General features: G+C 39.1%; 2 protein-coding genes across 2 annotated transcripts in view; one reads left to right on the plus strand and one right to left on the minus strand.

The window, feature by feature from the left end:
- Positions 1–1,891: 1,891 nt before the first annotated feature.
- g2e3 (G2/M-phase specific E3 ubiquitin protein ligase) lies at positions 1,892–14,050 on the minus strand. The gene is made up of 17 exons (XM_063499310.1): positions 13,956–14,050; positions 12,254–12,328; positions 11,823–11,920; positions 11,294–11,395; positions 9,860–9,984; positions 7,871–8,039; positions 6,915–7,021; positions 6,678–6,794; positions 5,492–5,616; positions 5,213–5,306; positions 4,967–5,137; positions 4,727–4,881; positions 4,446–4,630; positions 4,177–4,349; positions 3,003–3,042; positions 2,588–2,759; positions 1,892–2,397 (listed from the first exon to the last, which is right to left on the minus strand). The coding sequence occupies exons 2-17, from the start codon at positions 12,309–12,311 to the stop codon at positions 2,099–2,101; spliced, it is 2,190 nt and encodes a 729-aa protein (XP_063355380.1). The 5' UTR covers positions 12,312–12,328; positions 13,956–14,050; the 3' UTR covers positions 1,892–2,098.
- A 1,563-nt stretch (positions 14,051–15,613) lies between these two features.
- ehd4 (EH-domain containing 4) overlaps positions 15,614–16,581 on the plus strand; it is a 35,168-nt gene continuing 34,200 nt past the window's right edge. Inside the window, exon 1 of the mRNA XM_063497866.1 lies at positions 15,614–16,066. Within this exon, the coding sequence (XP_063353936.1) occupies positions 15,837–16,066 (230 nt within the window). The 5' untranslated portion in view covers positions 15,614–15,836. The remainder of the gene's footprint in view (positions 16,067–16,581) is intronic.

Genomic DNA, 16,581 nt, shown 5'->3' on the forward strand with positions numbered 1-16,581 from the left:
ACAAAATGCACTGCTGTTGTTGGGTTCGTTTTGAGAGAAAGCCAATGTGTTAAGCAGTTGAAGTTCAAGTAAAAAAAAAAAAAAAATTCTGCCGTATCACAAAGAGCACCACAACCAGACAGTAAATGCTTTTTATTATGTGTGATAAACAGGACAACTCAAAAGTTGTAGGAAAGCCACAGTTCTCCTTATTTGGTAAAGCTCCAGCACTTCGGCTAACATTTCTTCTTCTGCAGCTTTCTGGGCATCTTATTTAAATGATAATTAGCTTTTTTTTGAAGCTATAGGCCAAAATTATGAATGAAATTGAAATGACAATGTAGTTTCAATTTAATGAGCGTAAAATTTTGTACATTTCTACTTTCTTCTACAAGTCCTGTTGTAAAGTTACAGCAGTGCAAAATATGCCACACTGACAAATGTATTCAGTTTCTCATACAGAAATGAAATGTTAAGTGTTATGCTTGATCCTAATCTGCTGCCAACTCTGTTTACATTGCTAGCTTAATAGCGGACAAAACAGAAAAAAAAAATCTGTTTATCACTGAGAATATTAAATCAGTAAAGTTAATTTCACTTCCTAAACATCATTTAATGTCAACACATAGCGTGAAACTTCAGCAAAGAGACATGGACCCCTTGTTTGTTTACATTTGGATAAAATATAATGATTACAGAGGTTTTTTTTATCTTTATATCTGCGAATATGAACAAAGTACAAGGAAAGCAAGGACAGCTCATTAAAAGAGGTTTTGAAAAATATGTACAGTAAAGTATGACTGAATTAAAAGTCAAGGTTACAAAATCAGCACCGTATCACAAAAGATGTTGAGATTACATAATATAAAGCGACGACGGTTGAAGACCTTTTAATGCTAAATGGATTCCAAGGACAATTCCAGGGCTACGTTTTGGCCATCAATGTTTTCTGTCTCTAAAATGCAACACCCCCCCCCCCCCCCCCCCCCCCCCCCCCCCAAAAAAAAAATCTCCCTACACCTCCGCACCCAGAAAAACAACACATGAGGCAGGATTAATTATTAGGCAACTACAAACAATATGTACAAAATCCTCAATCACCATAAGCATAAATGTATTTAAGATATACTGTGATACAATCAAAAGAGAGACAAGCATTAAAAAAGAACTGAAGCCTACTTGGTCAAATGTGTTATTGTAAAAGAAACGTAGATAAAAAACAAAACAAAACAACAACAATAATGCACCACTCTCATGACTCAGAATGTGTTTGCAAGGTTGTAATAACAGAGATAAGATAGTAGCTTCACTTCAGGTAACTACAGCCTTCAAGAAGTGTTTTAATATTGAAGTCTAGCTTTTTCCAAAGGACAAAATTTTAATGTACCCAAACACCTGTCGCTGACAGCTTCAAGTCAGGACTGATCCACGGATGCTGCCGTCAAGATCAATTTAAGGCGTTTAACGGCTTGCATCCTCAGCAGGAAAATTTGAGCTTGGAGCAGAGCGCCACAAGAAGGAAAGGGTTTGTGGTTCAATTCATATCCCGTGCTTGGATAAGGAGTTAAGTAAATAGATAAAGGGATGGATATTTGCACCTAGCTTTACATCTTCAAAAGAACATACAGAACATTCTTTCTTCTTATCAGCCAACTCCAAGAAGCCTACTGACAGGAATCGCCTAGTGCTTGTGAGAATGCACTCTTCCAAGCTTGTGAAGGCATGCTGCACTAGCATTCTACTAAAAAATATTATACATATGTCAGAAAAAAGAAGAGTATTACGTAACACTGTCGGTCCTCTAGGTATACAACACCAGCTAACTCAGTATAAATGATATAGAAAACACTAAGGTCTACACATTAATACCGTGTCATGGTATCTGTAACCAATACCACTCAACCAGTTACAATACTGAAAGTTTTTCTTGCTGAAGCAAATAGTGATTTCTTTAACAAAACATCAAAAAACCTTGTTCATTATTTTAAATGCGTACATTGCCCAAATTCCTCTCTGTCAATCACAAAGAAACCCATTAGGAAAAAACAAAAAAAACAATCAGAGTTTATCTTCAAACACAGATCCCAAACCAGTCCAGAGCCAACCCCCACCTCCTTCTTTAACCATCTGTGGGGAGAAGGTGCACATGGTGGCTGATGGCCTGCTCCATGGAGCTTTTAAAAGCTTGGTAGGAGGAAGTGACGGGTAGGAGGAGGTGTTTGGACTCAGGCTCACTCTGAGGGAAGAGTCCCTCATCCCTCCAGTCCACACTTCTCCCTTCTTTGAATCCTAATGGGGAGGGCGTGAGAGGATGGAGGAAGGAGATGGAGGGAGAAGAGAGGGCACTGACAGCTGGTAGCTCGGCACTTCCTGTGGCAAAGCGAAGGAGGTCCTGAAGGGAGATGGAGCTCCTTCCAACTGAGGAAAAACAGAAAGGGAGTATAAACATTTTATAGCATAAATATTGTCATCATCATTTCTGTGGGACACTTTGAGAAAACGTATCAACACATAAAACAGAGAGTTAGAAAAGGACCCACGACCACTTTTATCCATCCCAATGCAAAAGTTTTTATTTATATTAATAAAAATAGGATTAACATTTCACCTTCACACTCCAGCAGGAAGTGCCTCCAGAAGGTGACAACGGGCGTCTCTCGGTTCAGTTTTTCCTCCTGCTCAGAGAAGTTGATGGTGAAGAGCTGACCAATCGTCTGAGCTGTGAGATGATCACCAGCTTCGCAGAAAACTCCACAGAAGACAGATGGGAAGAGCTGAACCTGATCATAGTACAATGTAATTAGTGTTTTTAGCTTAACTTTTCTTCATTTCAACTTCTGAATACTTTATCTTGATGTTTGATAACATTAATTGCTGCTTTTTATATTAATCAGTCCAGTTTAAGTCACTTAGTCTTTTTTCCCATCAAATATTCCCATTTGTGTTAACAGGGTTACAAACAGCTCTGAGACATTTTTGAACTGATTTAGAAAAGGGTAAATTTCTTTTCAAACTTCAGTCACCTGATCAAAGACACCCAAAGTCTGTAGACCCTCCCGAAACCTGAGGATGAAAATAAGCAAAGTAAACACTGAAAATACAAGAAAGACCAAGGACAACAGGAGCGTTATCACCACAATCATTACAATGGAAAAAGCATATCTTAAAAAATACAAAATAAGACACCTAAAGAAGATCAGCAGGTCCTGTTATAAGGAAGTGTTTTTAATTTGGTTTCTTTTACTATTAGGACTACAATTAGTAACTAGGATGCACCAATCCAGGCTTTTCCCGTTCTAATATGCTACGATGTCTCGGTTTTATGCATCTGCTGATACCAAGTACTGATCTCATAACTGTGTTAAATTAATAACTGGATTTTCCACTGCGAAGATGATACTAGTAATCTTTGTGTGTATGGCAACATCAGTTTCCACTTAAGCATTGCTTCCCCAACTCATTTAGTATTTATTCATAAAATAACAAATGACTAAGATCAATAACACTCAGGACCTTCTTGCTGTGAGAAAAAGTGCTAACTATTGCACCACCATGCTGCCCAGAGTTGTATGTAACAAAGTTTAATATATAAATGGAAAATAATATTTGTGTGTTTCTGTAGAGATGGATGGATTAGGATTCTCCTTAATGAGAGTAGGTCTGATTGAGGTTATATTCAAAGAATCAGTTTAATTACGTTTAATGACTTAAAGCAGTACACCTCTGATGACCATAGTGGTAATATTTTTTGTAAATTAGAAAAGGAGAATTATATTTTGACAAGCTTTTATTATTTTCTCTGTTTTCTTTATTTATATTTAGTGATAGAGTTTTAGCTGTCCATAAAGAAAACAGGGGTAATTTTATACTCTGTGTCTTATATTCAGGACAACGGTCTAAATAACATAAGCACCAGTTCAAGCCACAGCAGCCCTTTCTCCTCTAGGAGACAGTGCACGGGATCCCGGCATGCTTACGCTGACTTTGCTGGAGAATTACCTTCACTTTTCTTACACAGGAGCGATTAAACATCACACGGGCCATGTACTAGGGTGCTGCTAGAACTATTTAAGACTGATTTCATTGATTCATACACATTTATGGGCACCTCTATTAGGTGACATTCAGAAAAGATCAGGACTGCAGTGCACGCAGGAAAACAGCCATATACTGTACTTCCATGTTTATTTATCTTACCTCTGCAGTGGCAGCTGCATCCTGGTGATCATGGTGAAGCTCACCAAATCCTCCACCAGAGCCTCTCTCTCCTTCAGGCTGCTGATTGGTCGATTACAGCCAGCTAGTTCCAGGTACTCCCAGCTGACTGCCATGACTTCTTTTAGCTCTTCTAAAGACTCTGCCTCTGTGATCTGAAATGATTCGATCTTTATTTTAAAACTACCTATAATTTAATTTTATATGTTTTTAGCCACTGTGCCTTCAATGAAAGTTTGTCCTGTTCTTACCCTGGTGACCTGGTGGGTGAAGTGTGTGTCAGGGGTCATATGTGTGACATTGAGGGGACGGTTGGCTGGGTAGTTGAATAGACACTGATAGAGAGCACGCGAGAAGAAGCCAACAGGTGGACCACCATGGACCAGAGAGAGGGCCAGCAGGCAGCCGACATCAAAATAAAGGTCCTCACGCAGAGCTGAATAACATACACAGTCAGTGTCTTTGTTCAGATTTTTCATTTACATACAATTGCATAATGGCTTTATGCCACAAAAATAAGCTTTGGAAGTACCCTCTGAGTCCAGCGCCAAGTTTTTGGATCCATCTGGGCCCTCGAACACTACACACTCCTGTATCTGCTGCATCAGCAGCTTCAGAAAGTACTCCTTGGCTGTGTCACTGTCCCAGAGGTTGTTGGGAAGGGGAGTCTGATCTATGTCTTTGAACCTGGACAAATAACATCCCACAGTAAAGAAGACAAATAGCAAGTCTAAACAACAAGCACAACTCAGGAAAGCTTTTTGCCACTGACCTGACAGACAGAGTTTGTGTGGGGTCAAAATCAGCCCTCCTGACTAAGTTGAGACCAGCTGACAGAGCCTGGTCCCCGATCACCTCCACCTGGACACTTGGGGGATGAAGCCGAGGGACCAAAGAATGCAGGAGCTCTTCAGGCGATCCAGATCTTTCGGGTAAAGATGGTCTAAGAGACAGAGAGTGACAATTAAGAACAAATCCTGCATCCTCGATGAGGTACTGGCAGGTTAACTTGTTGTACCTTTTACAGCTGATGGAGGAGTGAACTGAAGGCCTGTGGCGTTTGGACAGCAGACTTCTCCTCGGACCTCCCTGAGGAGACCTAACAAGGGAGGCTGGAGAACAAGGTAACACGGTTTAGAGTGTTTAGTCATCTCTCCATCAATTTATAAAGCAAAGAGGAGGCAGAGCTAAGTGACATGTTGTCTCAGACGTTGTCAAATATGAAAAAAAAAATGGAAAAGGTACGATTAGCCAGTGTTTTACAAACATGGAACCAGCCATCATTAACCACCCATACCTTTCCCATCTGTCGCTTGTGTGCAGTCAGTGCAGGCCCAATCTTTAGTGTCCAATTTTAGTCCCGAACATTTCCTGTGAGTCCCTTTAGAGCCACACAGTCGGCAGCGAATCACCTCAAACCACCTGAGAAACACAAAAACAGAATTATAAAGTGATTCCCATAATATTTCCTAATCTCTAGATGACGAAGGCCAGAGAAATATCACTAATGTTTATGCTTAACACTGCTGAGGAAACTAAGATCTGCTCCGCCGAGACAACAGCACTGAATTTTTTATTCCACTCATTTTATTGCTACACTTTGCCAGTCTTGATGCCTTACATAATGTAAAGCACAGCATAAGCACACAAACAGCTGCCCCTGTGCTAATGTGGTTCTGTTGTTTAAAGGATTTTAAGTTTTTTTTAACAGTAACTAATGTATTTATTTGATAAGCAGCAGTTATAAATATAGATTCTTAGACACAACTTTATTTCTTGACTATTTTTCCTGTTGGCTCTAAACAATTTTACAACATTTTTAATGTTCTATAAGAAATAACATATGACCTTAAAACAAAATACCTTTTTGTACTTGTGCACATATGTCTGATTTTTTTTTTTTTAATTCTTTTCTTAATCTCAGACTGTTAAACACCACTTAAAGGAGCAAAACTGAAACTGTCTCCAATAAGTCTGAACATTAATTGAATGGAAAAACTATTGAAATCCATCAGATTCTCCACTTATATTCTGATATTAACCTCACGAAACTCTGCTAACTTCCAGTCTGTATTTCTTTAATTCAAATAGGCCACACTTTATTAATGTAATAACACTTGCTGAACAGTGACATTCATAGACACCTCACTCTCATCTACCGGAACTTCAACACTATACAGTCCATTACATACAGTCCATTCATATTGCTATTCCTTTTGCACATTATTCAAACTGCTGACCGCTGTATATTTTACATATATGTATAAACACACACACACACACACACACACACACACACACACACACACACACACACACACACACACACACACACACACACACACACACGCATATATATTTGGAATACATATTAGTAATGTGCATACATTACTAATATACAGAAAATGTTGTTTTTACAAGCATCCTTAGATACGAAAGATACAAATCTGTAAACTAATAAAAGAAAAATATAAATGCCATACCCGCTCTTGGCAGAGTGTGTACGACCATTGTTGCAGAGGCAGGTGAGAGCGTCACAGCGTTTGTAAACCTCCAACAGTTCTGCATATGCATTTGCCTCCAACTCCCACGAGGCATCTCTGCAGGAAGCCCAGACAAAGGGTTCAGGTGGGGGGCACCAAAAAAACAAAAACAAAGCAAATAACAGTTTTTCCTGGATAAACCAGTGCTGAAACGCTGCAGGTATAATTTAAGGTTACCTCTCTGGGATGTATATTCCCATTCTGAGCATTTCCTCCTGGAAGTTTTCCTTGTTGTTACACAGGGTACATCTAAAGAAGAACAGGCCTGCACTGTGGGCCTGACGCTAACACAGAGACACACGCCAATAAAAATACACAGAAATACAAAAATGCACATGCATTGTACTTTTTATATACAGTGGTCCCTCGCTATAACACGGTTCACCTTTCGCGGCCTTGCTGTTTCACAGATTTTTTTGTGCAATTTTCCATGTTTTTTTTTTTTGTTTGTTTTTTTACAGCGCATTGTGTTCTGCGTCCTGATTGGCTGTAGAACATTGTCAATCAATCTTGTGCAGTGTCTCCTGTACAGTACAGAATGCGTTCAGCTTGTCAAATTTACACGTCGAAGAAACATTTTACACTGTCCAAGGCAGCTGCAGGTGCCTTTGGTTTCATTCTATAAAACTGGACTTATTTTTCTACAAAGGTTTGAACTTTGAGAGTGTTTAAACAAGAGATAAAAGTATGAAAATGTTCATGCCTGTCTGAGAAAAATGTATAAAGTGTGTAGTGAGGGATTTTACAGCCTTAAAACATCTATAATAATTGTAAAAAATAAAGTTTGCTACTTCACGGATTTTACCTATCGCGGGTTATTTTTGGAATGTAACTCCCACAATAAACAAGGGACCACTGTAATATGGAGTGTAAAAAATGAATTTAATCTTCTCAAACTGAATGGACACAGTTTGGTGGTAGAACTGCAGATAATCAATTCAGCAGAGTCCAGGATATGCAGGACAGCCATATAAACCATTAAAAAAATGCAGGACCACATATTCAGGGAATATTTCAAAACATTCAGCTCCCATGAAAGAAAAGTCGAGCTGCATTTCCTGTAAACCTTTCTAAATAGTACTAAATAGCCAACCCAACATATAAAATCAGGGCTCTCTGCACACTCATGGTACCTGCACACAGTCTCTGTGGAACCAGCTGGTATGGCAGGATGGACACTTGAGGATGGAGTAAGACAAAACGGGATCAATAGAGTCCAGACAGATGGAGCAGGATCGAGGCAGACTGATGTCTAACCCAGTACACAGAGACTGGGAGGGACTATGATCCGGACAGTAAGATCTGGACACACAGACAGAGGGGCAGTTACTATCTTTTATATTTACAGTATTATAGTTTAACAGTTTTATGCAGCTGCAGCTTGGAAGAGTTTTGCAATTTCTCTGCAGTTTGGTGCATATACTTTTTAAAAGGAACCAACACTATTGAAGCTGAACTTTGACAGCATTTTAAAGCAGTTTATATACTCAGTGATTGGTTTTAAGTTTTAAATTCTGTAATAGTTCGGACATTTTTGTAATTCAGTTTTCAGCAGAATTAGATTCTCTTTGTGGCAGAAACAGTTTTTTATGGGTTCACAAAGAAGAGGTACATCTACTTCTTAAATTTTTCTTTACAGATACATCACTCCCAAAGTACTTGGTGATAAATGAATAACAGTTTCACCTGCCTCTCTGACAGACTCCAGTTTTAAATCACAGCTGTGGATCTGCTGCAGCAACAGAGTAAGGATTACCACTTTTAGATGCAGATGGTGTAGCTGGAGTAGGTCTAACAATAGAACTGATGAGGCAACAAAGTAATAGGCCAAGAAAATAAATGGTGTGTTCTCCAAAGAAAGATCCATGATGTACTATCAGCTTCAAAGAAATAACAGCACAGGAGGAGACCCACCGAGAGCTGAAACTAAGCAATACTGGAAGAACATTTTGGAGAAAGAGCCAAGTGCCTGGTGGAACACAGAGCAGACCATAGCTTTCTAGAACAAGAGCCAGTCAACAGCCAGTCAAAGACAGACATCCAACAATGAGTCTCTGGAATGAAGAGCTGTACAACATGAAGACCTGACATGAGCCATGCCTACTGGTTGAAGAAGCTAAATGCACTCCATGACCACCTGGCAACAAAAATAAATGGGCTGCTAACAGCAAATACTCATCCATCCAGCCTCTCCACATCATGACAAGATGAGTAGGCAAAAGAGTCAATACACAGCTCAGAAAAGCACTGGAAATAAAACCAGAAGACATTCCCAGTATGGTCAAATGGTTTCATAGAGGGGAGGTGATTTGAACTAAAGGGATGGAGCCACCAGAAGTCAGACTAAAAGATATACTGGACAACCAAAGTACCTAGGTGTCCCACAGGGCAAAGGAAACAATGATAAAGATGCCTGAATGTCAACAAGTCAAATACCTTCAGAAGGTAAGACAGGTGCTCCATCATTGAGGCTCTGTGAGCAATGGAAAGAGGAAGGGCAGAGATTAGTGAGTGTCAGACCCACAATCTAAGAAGATGACCCCCGAAGATGAGCTGAGATCAGTAATCAGGAGCATTAGCAGCTATAACCCCAGAACTGGAAGAGTGGCTCCTGCAGATCCCCAGCACAACATCAGATGATTCTGTCCAGAAAAGTGCAGTCCTACAAAAAGCTAAGATACTGCCCAGAACCCTTTATGTAAACTTAGCACACAAAGTAAGGAAACTTGTTTTTGGTCAATTATTTCTTTGCTGTAACAATGTTTGTTGGCAATATATTTTATACCACTGGAAAGTCTGTTTATTTTCTCTTAAATGTTGCCATATTTGTAAGCAAAATGCATTTGTGGATTAAGCAGTAGAGATGAGAATGTGGGTTACATCCATGACAAATCTTAGTATGTCGCCCTAGTACGTTTGTCATACTAGGGCGACATACAAAGATACTAACACCCATGCATGTAAAGCCTATGTGTGGCAAACACTGAAAAATCAGCTTGTGTATATCTTTTATGACTACCGTTTGGCCACAGCAGGAGTATCTCATGTTAGAAAACGGTGCTTTATGCCTTCAACCAGCCTGCACATACAATTAAAGAATTTAATGTGTTGTCAGCACTCACGGGAAGAGTCCAGTGAACTGGGAGACAAACATTTGCTTCCTCCCACAGGGGAAGTGAACCATCTTCCTACAGCTCCTGACATTACAGCCGACACATGCTCCCTTCTTCTTACAGCCAAAACATGTCTGAGACACATATACAGTACACAAGGAAACAGTAAATACAAACAGGCCCGCACACTTCAATCACACCTAGAGGATTTGCTGTTGACCAAATGTAGAAGGGTGTTGGGATCTTATTTGTTGTATTTGCTCTACAGTATCTCACAAAAGTGAATACACCCCTCACTTTTTAAGAAATATTTTATTATAATTTTTCAAGGGACAACACCAAAGATATGACACTTTGATATAGTATAACAGTATAAATTTGCTGTCCCCTCAAAATAACTTAACAAACAACCATGAATGTCTAAACTGCTGGCAACAAAGGTGAGTACACCCTTAAATGAAAATGTCCAAATTGTGTCCAACGTGTCAATATTTTTTGTGGCCACCATTTTTCCCCCTGTGCCGGCAGCCCCAAACCGAGACATTCCCACCACCATGCTTGACTGTAGGCAAGACACATCTGTCTTTGTGCTCCTCACCTGGTTGCCACCACACATGTTTAATATCATCTGAACCAAATAAGTTCATCCTGGTCTCATCAGACCACAGGATGTAATTCCAGTAGTCCATGTCCTTAGTCTGCTTGTCTTTAGCAAACTGTTTGCGGGCTTTCTTGTGCCATGCAGACCTATTGTATGCAGTGTGCTGCGTACGGTCTGAGCACCGACAGGCTGGCCCCCCATCACAACCTCTGCAGCAATGCTGACGGCACTCTGGACATGGTGCTGAGCACGTGGACTCAACTTCTTTGGTCGACCATGGTGAGGTTTGTTCTGAGTGGAACCTGTCCTGTTAAACTGCTGTATGGTCTTGGCCACCGTGCTGCAGCTCAGTTTCAGGGTGTTGGCAATATTCTTATAGCCTAGGCCATCTTTATGAAGAATAACAATTCTTTTTTTCTGATCCCCAGAGAGTTCTTTGCCATGAAGTGCCATGTTAACTACTAATGACCAGTATAAGAGTGATAACACGAAATTTAACACACCTGCTCCCCAGTGAGACTTTGTAACACTAACGATTCACATGACAATTGGGGAGGGAAAACTTGTGCTAATTGGGCACAATTTGGACATTTTCCCTCAGGGGTGTACTCACTTTTGTTGCCAGTGGTTCAGACATTAATGGCTGTGTGTTGAGTTATTTTGAGGGAACATCAGATTTACACTGTTCTACAAGCTGTACACTGATTACTTTACATTGTATCAGAGGGTTATCCCTTGAAAAGATATAATAAAAATATTTCCAAAAAGTGAGGGGTGTACTCACTTTTGTGAGATACTGTAGAGCTCTTAATATACGCATGTAATAATATTGAACTGCTCACCAGTCGAGCCGACCGGCGGACCTCCTGTTTGATGTCCTCCACCAGGAAACCGAAGATGCCTTCGTCTTCCTCTCCTCGCTGATAAACTCCACAAGATGTTAGCTGAGACAAACACATGCATACAATATTATTAAGACACACTCTTAACAAACAGACCCTTTTAAAGCATTTTTAATCTAAGAAAATACATCATTGTCACTTTATTTGTGGGACAGAAAAATACAAACCATGAGCCCTCTTGTTCTGTGGTGACTGTGCTCCCTCCTCTAATATTTACCTCCAAATAAATTCACTTAAATCATAATGAGGTCATAGAATAAATCATTTCCTACTTTGTTTGCTTGTTTTATTTGTTTATTTTTATATTCGATTGTGTCTTGGTTTGTACAAGTCTTTCAGAAAGAATATTTTTAATGCTATAACTGTTGGTCAGGCACTTGTAAAGCAAGTCTCAATAAAATATGACTGCTTGAAGCCTGAAAAAGACATATTCCTGTGAAAACAGAAATACTTGCAGGCGTTGTCTTACCAAGCAGAAGTAGTGGACAGAGAGTTTATGTTCTTTGAGTGTGACTTTCTCCCCAAACATGGCTGGGTCATCATCACTGCACCTACACAAAGCACAGCCTGCAGATACACACAAAATATGCAAACCTTCATTCAACTAAAAAAGCTTTCTCAAGGCCCTAAAAGACATCATCATAAACGCTCATTAAGGTTTTAACGTATGTAAGGAGAAATGTGAAGATATAGCTTTAGTTGCTGATTTTCTTTTTTTAACAGTAAGAGCACTATATCTAAAACCACAGCGCCAACACAACAGAGTTGAAAAGTCAAGCCTAACACATAACACACAGTGGCTGGAATTAGCAGTCAAAAGGTGGTTCAAATACACATTTGTCAACTAAAAAAACAGCAGCAGGACATATTGACTTCAAACTGTGTGTGAAAGTCACTCACACTCCTCCTGGACACTGTTTGTGTGTGTCTCCTGCGACCTCCTTGCCTTCTTCTTCATGTTTGTGTGAATCAACCCTGCAGGAAAATGAAAGACCACATTTACTGAGCTTTTACAAACACTGTCATCACAACATGCTGACTACATGCTCACTACACAACGCAGTGGGTTATTGAACAAATGCCTCCAACCTGACCATATTTGACTTCCCTGAAAAGAATTCCAGGTTGACGATAAACTCCTAAGCTTTCCCATTTTTACTATTTTTTTCATAAAAATGGTTTGGAATGAATCTAGAGACATATTCTAGCCCCAAATACCTGTCACTGTACGGTCATTAAACTGGAAGTGAAGCTAAAGTTCAACATAAAATTTAGAGCTCAAATTTGTTTAAGCTCTAATAGTAAGGCCTGCACCACTTGCACATATGCAGATATTTCAAGCAAATTCATTATGATATTACAAAAATTACATTATATAACAAGAACAATTTGACTCATCACAAAAATATATTTTTTAATTAAACAAATAAGAGTAAAAAGTAAAAAAAAAACTTTCAGCGTAAACTTTAACAATAAAATACATTTAGAATGTCTGAGGATTGAAGAGACAACACTATTTATTTTAACGTAATGTATCCTTTAGCATTCATGGTGCCTTTACAGATGTAATAGCTTAAAAAACAAACAAGCCTCCTTTCAGGTGCTTTCGTGCTCTTTCTTTGTTACCTGGGAGGACATGCCTACAGCTGCTCCTACATTTCCAAAAAAAATATGTCACGTTTTTATTAGTCAGGCAAAAGGACTGCTGTTTCACTTCAGCAACCATCCTGGTATCAACTCCAGGCAATTATTTAGGCAGAAACAATGCTCTTAAATTATTTAGGCAGCCTTTCAGATTAATCTGCATTTTTCATTTTTTTATTCAGCCTGTTTGAAGCTCTTTTTTTTTTAAACATACGGTTAAAATACTAATTGAATTGAACAAGCGTATATATATAAAAAATTTTTTTAGCAAAAATAATATTTTATTTTGATTCTATTTACATTTTACAAAGAGGTCTCACTTTATTAGAAACAAGGTTGGATACTGGAAGTCACTGACGGCCTCTCATAAGGTTAATCGAGCCTGAAAGTCTTACAGTGATGTCTCGTTTTGTTTTGTTACTCACACACTGAAAAAAACAAAAACATAGATAATAATATCAGCTAAATAAAAATAAATAACAACAACAATAAGAAGTTAATCTTTATGTCTGGAAAGATTCTTCTTTTGATATTTCCTTAACTACAACTAATATTAGTATTTAATTATAATATTACAGAAACTATAAAAGCATTTGAATTATTTTCTGTGGCAGCTCTAAAAGCTTCCGTTGTGCTAAGATCGACAGCTCTCTCTGTTAGACCTACAGTCAGTTATGACAGTAACTGACCAAATGTTCCTAACATGATGCCTAACATTGCGTTATAGCTACTCCATTATACTCCTATCTGTAAACATTTAGTCGGAAAAATTAAGTGCATTACTGCATTTTCCTTCTTGCATTAGTGTGGATGCAAGAAGGCATTAGTGCAAGAAGGAAAATAGGAGTTTGAACACATTCTGCTGAGCGGTCTCAGTTCAGCTGAGACGTTGACATCAAAGAAAGGCTCGGTTTCAAACGCAACCTAAACACTACAAAATATTTCTCCGGTGACCTACTTTACATTCAGGGGCGAAGAGTGTTAGTTTGCGTCCATTTTCCTGTCGTTTTTTGAAGGCTTACTCCAAATGCTTTTGTTTATTTCCGACTAACGCCGTCGAGTTTTTAAATTTCCCTCTTTCAAAACAAAAGAACCTTATTTCCGCTTCCGCCTCTTCTTCGTTTGCTTTAGAGGATTTTTCGCACTAGGCTCTCATTTGCCTACATGCGCGCCCTCTGATGGTTGGTGTTGATAATGCTCTCAATAATATTAAACATCTCAACAGATGGCGAAAAAATAAGATATGTGAAGGAAATAAATCTTGATTAAAAACAGTGTCTCCATAATATATACACAAACTACATTTTTTTAAGGTAGGTAAAGTTATCAGAATTTTATTAAAATGAAACTTTGATACACACTTGGTATTTCAAAATTAACTTGAGTTAAAGGTTATGACTTTGATGCAGGATCTCATCATTTGGACTTTTGAATAATAACAACAATAATAATAATAATAATAATAAGGTTCTTAGCAGGTCTTAAAATTAGGTAAATACAACCTTAGATGAACTACAAAACATGAAATAATACAGAGTGTTATTATTTATTAATAAACACTAAGCAAATATGCAGAAACAGTTTGTGAAAAAACAAGTAAGTAAGTTAATAAGATTCAGTAGCTTGAGGAACCACGTCTGCCAGTAATAAGTCACTTGAAGGTTGAATATTTTTTGTCCAATTTTCTCCCACATCACTGTGGGGGAATTTTAGTCAACTCTTCTTTAAAAAAATGTTACTTCAATTCATTGATGTTTACAGATATTCCTTTATGAATAGTTCTCTTAATAACTCACTACAGTATTTGAGTCTGGTTGATGTCTGGACTTTCACTGGCTGGTTGCAACACCGTGATATTTTTTTCTTTTTAGATTTGCTACTGTGCTTGGTCTCACTTTGCTACTGCATGATCCACTGAAAGGAAAGGTGTACACCCTTTTAAATTATACAATACCAGGAGCATCCAAAAAATAAATATCTCTAAACTGACAATTTCTGTTTTGGCCCTTGGCTATTTTAACTTCCAGCAATTTAATCCTTATAGAACACATACGCTGCGGTGGTTTTTCAGTAATAGTGGGTGCTACAGGACAGCATCTCCCTATAGCAACAGCTCTATTTTCACATTATCATTTAAAAACTGTATTTACACAGTTTATCTTTGTTTATTACCATTATTATTAATAGTAGTAATAGTAGTAGTAATTTATGATCTGAAACATTTAAATGTGACAAATATTTAAAAAAAACCTAACAAATCAAGAAGTAGGCAAATAGTAGGCACTTTTAGTTCAAGTTAAACCTTCCGTACTATTCCATCCGTGGCTTAATTAGGCTACAGTTAGTTTTTACTTACTTTCATGTCATACATCTGTATGAGGGCCTAAAAAACTATCCATGTGTTTAATGTCTGCACCGGATTTGTTTGTGAGCAAATATTCATATTTGCCGCTAGATGTGGCGAAAGCACTCCCGTGCTGTTGCTGAGCCTCTCGTGGTACCCTGTCAGAACATTCTTGAAACCTCCCCGTATGTGCATTGTGTGTGTGTGTGTGTGTGTGTGAGAGAGAGAGAGAGAGAGAGAGAGAGTCTGTGTCGTCACGGGGGGAAGGGCGGTGCCCCCAGGTAAGCACATCAGCACCCTCCACATCACAAACACACGCCCAGAGCAGCACACAGAGGAGGCACAGTACTGAGAGTAGCCGAGACTCCCTGGAGCCAGACACACACTTCCCTCCGCTCAGGCTAAGGACGGAGCTCACAGAGAAGGAGGCAAAAACAGCCGCAATATTTGGAAACATCGAAACAAGGAAGTTGGATACAGAACACAGCGGGAAGCATGTTCAGCTGGGTCAAACAGGAGCAGGGTGGCAGCAACAAAGAAGGAGAGATGTACCAGACCGTTACGGAGGGACTGCAGACTCTTTACACCAAGAAGCTGCTGCCGCTGGAAGAGACCTACCTCTTCCATGACTTCCACTCCCCGGCCCTAGAGGCTGCTGACTTCCAGAGTAAACCCATGGTACTGCTGGTCGGCCAGTATTCCACTGGGAAAACCACCTTCATCAGGTACTGACCAACAACTGACTAGTGTTCTTGTCTGTGGAGAGGCTGGAAGGGCCGGAAATTGTACTAGATGTAGGGAAAAAAGCCCACCTCTATTTTTGTTGCATCACTTGAATGTTATTTGGTGGGACCTCGTGTCAGATCTCGTTAAAATATCACAGTTGAAGACGCGTTTGATTTCATCTCAACTCGAAATATAATTGAAAGACAAACTCCGTGGGGATCCCAAATTTGTGCCGAAGTGACTTTTACTATCCTTTCTTTCTTTACTGTGAAAAATATGTGGCATGCTATTGAAAACAACACATCTTAAGGCTCATGGGTATTGGGAGTGAGCTGTGGCATTATGAATGACAGGAAGCACACAAGTTAAATTCACAGCCGTGACTTATGCAAACAGAATGAGATTTCAACACTACTGTGCCTTCATCAGAGTCAGAGTGGACAAACACACAAGGAAAACACAGCCAACCCTTTGAATCTATTAGATAATGAATCAAAGTTTCAATTATTCTGTT

This window comes from Pelmatolapia mariae, linkage group LG16_19 (assembly GCF_036321145.2).
Source record: "Pelmatolapia mariae isolate MD_Pm_ZW linkage group LG16_19, Pm_UMD_F_2, whole genome shotgun sequence".
Lineage (NCBI taxonomy): Eukaryota > Metazoa > Chordata > Actinopteri > Cichliformes > Cichlidae > Pelmatolapia > Pelmatolapia mariae.